General features: G+C 44.8%; 1 protein-coding gene across 1 annotated transcript in view; it reads right to left on the bottom strand.

The window, feature by feature from the left end:
• Nucleotides 1–7,500, bottom strand: part of tmem198b (transmembrane protein 198b) — a 13,017-nt gene that overhangs the window by 5,277 nt on the left and 240 nt on the right. The window contains exon 1 of the mRNA XM_012819006.3: nt 7,487–7,500. This exon is cut by the window's right edge and continues 240 nt beyond it. Coding sequence (XP_012674460.2) covers nt 7,487–7,500 — 14 coding nt within the window. The remainder of the gene's footprint in view (nt 1–7,486) is intronic.

The following is a 7,500-nucleotide window of genomic DNA, read 5'->3' as shown; positions in this document are numbered from 1 at the left end:
CAAAGACAACCGTGGTGTTTGGGGTTGAGGCTCAGATCTTCACAATAGTGCCTTTAACTAGCCTATCACTAGGCTCTGGAGAAGGGGAGCCAGGAGAACTTTAACTAGCCTATCACTAGGTTCTGGAGAAGGGGAGCTTTAACTAGCATATCACTAGGTTCTGGAGAAGGGGAGCTTTAACTAGCATATCACTAGGTTCCGGAGAAGGGGAGCTATGGTGCCTTTAACTAGCCTATCACTAGGCTCTGGAGAAGGGGAGCTATGGTGGATTTTGTAATGTTTCCGTGTGTAGATTGTTGTTTGTTCAATAACGAGACAGTTATATTGATTTGAATGCTTTACTGACGGACATCACTTGCATGCATCTGCTTCATACATCAGGCGGAACTGTTCTCCTTGTCCACTAGTGGGTGCTTACGTCACTACGCAGACAGCGTATCTCAACATCACATCACATCACTCTTCTTTTTTTTTTTTAGACAACCTGTCTATCAATGGACATAAACACAATTCCATATATGATCAAACTATTCTGGCAAACTGAGAATTATTGCCTTGAAAACATAAGTGGGGACACTCAAAACATCAGCACCACATTTCACATTGCATACACTTGGAGATACAGAACATATCATATGCATTCATAAACATAAACTGGCTAAACAGGATATTGAAAGGATATGTTTTCTTTGCATATCTCCATGAACTCTAGACAGTCTATTCATAGTCACGCAAATAGGCTGGAGGGTGCCTATGTTGCCTGACTGGATATCTAGGCTGTGTTGGTGCTGGTTCAGGTTGATCATTGCCATCATCAGGATCAGGATCCAGGTCGTAGTCGGGTGGTGGCAGTTGGTCTTGCTGCGTCATGGGATGGATCTTCTTGAAGAACGAGCTGTTCCTGGTGATGGTATAGCCATTCCGTTCTGCTGTCACCATGGAGCCTTTCACATTGGTGACGGTGAGTGGTTCCTTGCTGTACGGTGTTGTCAGCTTGTTCTGTCTCACTTGACGACAAAGCACATTGTCACCTGGCTTGATGTGAGATGGTACTGCGTGTCGTCGCTCATCAGAACGGATCTTCATTTTAGCTTTTGCCTCAGTGTCCCTTTTACGCACTTCTTTGTCAGCACTAATGACTGTTGAGTAGGCTGATGGTATCTTAGTGTTCAGACGTCGTTGGAACATCAACTCTGCAGGAGATCTTCCTGTCGTGCAGTGTGGTGTAGCTCTGTACTCACGTAAGAAGATGTTCATTTGTTGCTTCCATGGGATACCTTGCATTGGGGCGATCCGAATCACTTTCCCAATCGTACGCATGAATCTTTCTGCTGTTGCATTGGCCTGTGGCCAGAGCGGTGTTATTTTTCTGTGATGGAATCCCATGTGTTGAGCAAACTGGGAAAACTGGGAACCATTGAATGGTGGTCCATTGTCTGTCTCCACAACGTGTGGTATCCCGAACATTGAGAAGATGTTGTCCATGCGTGGTATCACAACACTGGATGAAATGGAGTGCAGAATATCCACTACTGGATAACGTGTGTAGTCATCTACAATCACCATCAGATATTCTCCAGATGGGAGAGGTCCATAGAAATCTGCACTTACTGAATGCCATGGTGATTCAGGTAGATTGGACATTTTTAGTGGCTCAGTCCTGGTGACTGGAGTGTTGGCCTGACAGGCTAGACAGTTTCTGATAAGTGCCTCTGCTCGCTGATCAATGCCTGGAAACCACACTTTCTCTCTGAGCAGGACCTTTGTCTTGGCAATGCCTTGATGGCCTTCATGGGCAAGTTCCAGGACATGGTGTTGCAGAGATGAGGGTATCACAATCCTACAGCCTCTGAGTATTAAGTCCTCACTTGCTGACAGTGTGAGTTCATTTCTGACATGTTTGTACTGCTGAAGTGTAGCAGCTTGCGGTGCATTGTCAGTAATGGTGTGCCACGAATTGTTCTTAATGTGTGCACTGACCTGTTGCAGAGTGCCGTCTTTCAGTGTCTCTGCTTTGATGTGGTCAAGAATCATTGCCTTCGGTGTAGCCAGCAGTGATATGAAGTTGACATATTCTTCTGCAATCTTGGAGGCTCTTGTGCTCCCGGATGTCTGAATTGGTATTGGATGTCGAGACATGTAATCAGCAGGGTTGTCTGCTCCCTTTCTGTACACAATCTTGAAGTCGTATGGTTGGAGTCTGAGTCCCCATCGCTCTATCCGAGCAGGTGGCTTTGACTTTGGGTTATTCCATATCAGCTCCAATGGCTTGTGGTCAGTCACAAGAGTAAACTCATTACCGTAGAGGTATAGGTGGAAGTGCTCACAGCTCCAGATGATCGCTAGGGCCTCGCGCTCTGTCTGTGAGTAGCGCCTTTCAACATCTGTCAGTGCCCGACTGGCATACGCTATGACATGCTTCTCTCCCTTGTCTGTTTGACAAAGAATCGCACCCAAACCACATGGGCTGGCATCCACAACGAGTTCAGTGTCCTTTTTCGGGTCAAAATAGGACATGGTAGTGTCGCTGGTGAGACGCTCCTTGAGTGTCTGTAGTGCAGCTGAATGCTCAGCACCCCAATTCCAAGGTGCTCCTTTCTTGGTGAGCTCCCTGAGTGGTGCAGTGATGGTGGAGAAGTCTTTAATAATCTGGAGCAATAGTTTGCCATACCGAGAAGGCTTCTGATTTCGGCAGGGTCTTTGGGAATCTGATGCTTTATGTATGGCTGCCACTTTACGAGGATCAGCTGAGATGCCATCAGCTGAAAAAGATAAAGCCAAAGAATTCCAGTCGTTGCTTGTTAAGCTCGCACTTGTTGCGATTCAATGTGAGGCCACATTCTTTGAGTCTGGAAAAGACTGCTCGCAGAGCATCGTCATGGGCTTTTTTGTGATGAGCCGTACACAATGATGTCATCACTTAAATTCTTGACACCAGGGATGCCGTGCAATACCTGGCAAATGGTGTTCTGGAAGACCTCAGCAGCTGATGATATGCCGAAACTCAGTCTTTTATACCGTCTCAGGCCCAGGTGAGTTGTAAAGGTTGTGATGTATCGGCTATCCGGATGCAGCTCTAGCTGATGGTAGCCTTTGTTGAGATCTAATTTTGAAAATACCCGTGCACCGTTTAGCTCATGGATCACGTCGTCCATTGTGGGCGTGAGATGACGTTCACGTTGTATTGCCACATTGGCTTGACGCATGTCAACACAGATCCGTACTTGATCGGGGTCTTTAGGCTTTGGCGGGGTAACAATTGGAGAAACCCAGGGTGTTGGCCCGGTCACTCGTTCAATTATGTCGTCTTCTTCCAGCTTTCGTAGTTCTTCTTCGACCTTCTGTCGGACGTGGAAAGGAACCCTTCTGTGTGGTTGACACGTTGGCTGTACCTCAGGATTGATGTGTAGCTTCACACGGAAATCTTTGAGCTTGCCTATACCAGTGAACAGTTCAGGATGACTGTCAATCAACTCGTCTGAGACACTCCTAATGGTGGGGTCCACTGCATTGATAATCTGTATTAGGCCAAGCTTGCTAGCTGTGTCATAGCTCAAAAGAGAGTGTCCACTGCCCTTCAGCACATAGAAAGTTGCCTGTGTGTTTCTGTCCTTTGCTTTCACAGAGCACTCAAAAACACCCATAATAGGCAAAGCATGTTTGGATCCATATGAAAATATTTTGATATTGGCAACCTTCATTTCTGGCTGTGGCTTGAGCATATTGTATATGTTTCACTGATTATGTTAACTGCTGCTCCAGAGTCGATCAACACTTCAACTTGCACGTCATTGAGCAGTATAGATGTTCTGGGGTGTTTGGGGCAGGCTTCACCATTAACTGAAAACACATACTGATCATCACTGCTTGATGAGTCCCTTTGTGTACCACACTCTGATGCAGTCACTCGATTTACACGTCTTGTGCTTTTCTGTTGTCCATATGTGGTGTCTTTGTTATGATCATAACGTACCTTTCTGTCTTGAGCTGATTTTCTTTGGTTTGAGCGGCACACCTTTGCGAAATGGTTTGGTTTTCCACATACATTGCAGTCCTTGCCTTTTGCTGGACAATCTCCTCTGTGAGGATATCTCCCTCCACAGTTTCTGCATTGTGTGTCTTTGTTTGCATTTTTGTTTCCCCTCTGATCATTCATTTGTGGTTTATATTTGTGTTCAATTGCGTTGACAGCAGTGGATGTACCTTGTTCAATGCCCTCTGCCTGCTGCTCTGATATTTCTAGCGTTCTCCCAAAATTCAGCAAAGTTTCCAGCGTCATTTCAGGTTCTCTTAGCGCTCTCCGGCGGAGTCTTGAGGAAGTGCAGCTTTGGATGATCTGGGCTTTTATCTCACTGTCCACATCGGTAAACTCACAGTCTCTGGAAAGCATGCGTAACCTCGGGTGATATGTGTCCAGATTTTCTCCTTGTTCCTGTGCGGCTTTTCTAAACTTGTACACAAGATATTGAGTGTTTTTCTTTGGGGTGAAGTATCCATTCAGTTTCGTTTTTGTTGTTTCAAAATCATCATCTTCACCGGCAAGCGTGTCGTATATGTCATGCACACGTTCCCCAGCTAAGTGCAAAAGCAGCGCCCTTTTCCTTCCTTCATTCACAATGTTCATTGCAACTAGAAAGTTTTCAAAGCGTTGGATCCACTTACTCCATCTCGTTCCGACTGAAGTTGGATCAATCTCCGTATCGAACGGCAGAATAGCAGCATGGCTTATGGCAGCGTTCATCATTTTTACGTTGCTAGTTTCTTAACATCCACTGTACGTTATTGACTGGTTGGCTAGCCTTTAGCTTTCAAACTCACGTTGCAAGTTGACTGTTCGGCATCGGTTTTTCTCCTTTCCTTTTTAAATATTCTTCACGCGAATATCCATTTGAATCCTCGTCGCCACTGTAATGTTTCCGTGTGTAGATTGTTGTTTGTTCAATAACGAGACAGTTATATTGATTTGGATGCTTTACTGACGGACATCACTTGCATGCATCTGCTTCATACATCAGGCGGAACTGTTCTCCTTGTCCACTAGTGGGTGCTTACGTCACTACGCAGACAGCGTATCTCAACATCACAGATTTTATGGTATGTTTGTTGGAGGCCAGAAAGTGCCTAATCTAATGTCTGTCTCAAATTGTCTCCTAAGGGATTTCAGGATAAATATCTGTGATTAAATTGATACGAAAATGAAACAATAATGAGATCACATCTAAGTCTAGATCTTTGAGAACTAAAATGTTCCCACAGGCTTCCTAGGCACTGAGTGGTAGCATAAGAAGGCTGACGGTCTGATTCTGTGTGTGTGTGTGTAGCATAAGATAGCCGTGTGTATTAGCATTAGTGGTAGCATAAGATAGCCGTGTGTATTAGCATTAGTGGTAGCATAAGATAGCCGTGTTTATTAGCATTAGTGGTAGCATAAGATGGCTGTGTGTATTAGCATTAGTGGTAGCATAAGATAGCCGTGTGTATTAGCATTAGCAGGGAAGGGCTGCTCCTAGCATCTCAAGCAGCGAAGCGAAAACCTCTAAACGGCCCATCAGCAGCAAGACTAAAGAGACCAGCAGATTCAGACGCCCCAGGACTGCCCTGCAGCCAGAGCAACACAAACACAAACACAAGTGCTTCACGGCCTGACGGGGCTTGGGGGATGTTTGAGGCTGGTGAAGTTTGTTGTTGTTGCTGCTGTTGTTGTTGTCGGATCAGAGTCAAGAGTTTTGGGGCCAAGTGGAGAGAGTCATCGGGTGCAGTTACACAAGGCAGGCCGCGGGTGAGTGCCTTCATCAATATTTAACAACGCAAGGCGGGCAGACTGCCTGAAATAACACTACAGCCCTGTAAAACAAAGGACTACAACTCCCATGAACCCACAGGAGAGAGATCCTCTCATAATTGATGGTACAACACAATAGGGATTTGTAGTTCAGTGTCAGGGACACAGTCTAGCTCGTTTTGGCACAAGCCGGCAGGAAAGAGTTCCTCTACTGATAGACAGGCAGTTATAACAGCAAACAGGAGCAGGTCAGTAAAAACAGAACTACAATTCCCATGACTCAGCGGGAGATAGCTAAGCCCAATGCTTCATGCGGGATCGTTCTGGAATGCCCCTTAAGTGTAATATGAACTTGACTTCACGTGTACTTTAATGGGAAATAAGCTCTGTGTACGAGGGAGTCATGCAGGATAGACTGTGCTGGGGCTGGAGTTAATAAAACCCAACTCAACAACACAAGTCAACAACACAAGTCAACAAGACAACAACACAACAACACAACTCAACAACACAACAACACAACTCAACAAGAGTTAATGAAACACAACTCAACAACACAACTCAACAACACAACAACACAACTCAACAACACAACTCAACAACACAACAACACAACTCAACAACACAACACAACTCAACAATTCAACAACACAACAACACAACACAACACAACTCAACAACACAACTCAACAACACAACTCAATACGGGCCAATCCCTGAGAGGTGCTTTCTAGAACCCAAGAGAGGTACTCTCCAGAACCCAAAAAATACAGTGAGAGAAACACGGTACTGCTGAATCTAGAACAAAGGCCTGCTCCAATCAGAATCTAGAACAAAGGCCTGCTCCAATCAGAAACCCTGTACTGCTGAATCTAGAACAAAGGCCTGCTCCATCAGACAAAGTTTAGTGATGAGGTCACTCGCCCTGACCATAGAGCTCTGTTGGGGCCTATCTGAATCCCTGTGAGAGCACTTCAGCGAGGTGAATTAAGACTTAATTATGAGACTGTACATCTCAAATAGCAGTTAACTAGGGAGATAAGGAAATAATACTTGCTATTAAGCAAGCTAATAAAGTGATATTAAGGCTGAAATAACTGTGATCTAATCAACCAGGTCCAACCAAGGGAAGCAATGGAGGCGTCGGAGTAATAATGTTAAATTACCACTGAATGAGAGGGAGAAGACTACAGTTCCCAGCAGGCCTGATTCATCTATCTATTACCACTGAATGAGAGGGAGAAGACTACAGTTCCCAGGAGGCCTGATTCATCTATCTATTACCACTGAATGAGAGGGAGAAGACTACAGTTCCCAGCAGACCTGATTCATCTATGTCAAATAAAATCACTGTAGTAGCAGAGGATGATTCCAAAGATCAAAAAATAATTTACATTTACATTTACATTTAGTCATTTAGCAGACGCTTTTGTCCAAAGCGACGTACAAGGGAGAGAACAGTCAAGCTAAGAGCAATAAATGGCATGGTGTAACAATAAATACTACTTTACATGAGAATTAGAAAAACAACGACCTAGAAAAAAGGAAAAAGAAGTGCAGGAATGTAACTGCTGAAGTGCAAGTTAAGCGCTAGTCAGGTGCCATGAATGAACAACCTATGAAAGTGCATCCTGTTTCAGTGTAGGCTGACACAATGCATACAAAAACTACAACTCCCATGCTCCTCTTCATCACACGACTCACCAAAGAAGCAGTAG

Source organism: Clupea harengus, chromosome 21, assembly GCF_900700415.2.
Source record: "Clupea harengus chromosome 21, Ch_v2.0.2, whole genome shotgun sequence".
Taxonomy (NCBI): Eukaryota; Metazoa; Chordata; class Actinopteri; order Clupeiformes; family Clupeidae; genus Clupea; species Clupea harengus.
Note: the sequence above shows the minus strand (reverse complement) of the source record. Positions and strands in the feature narration are given on the sequence as shown.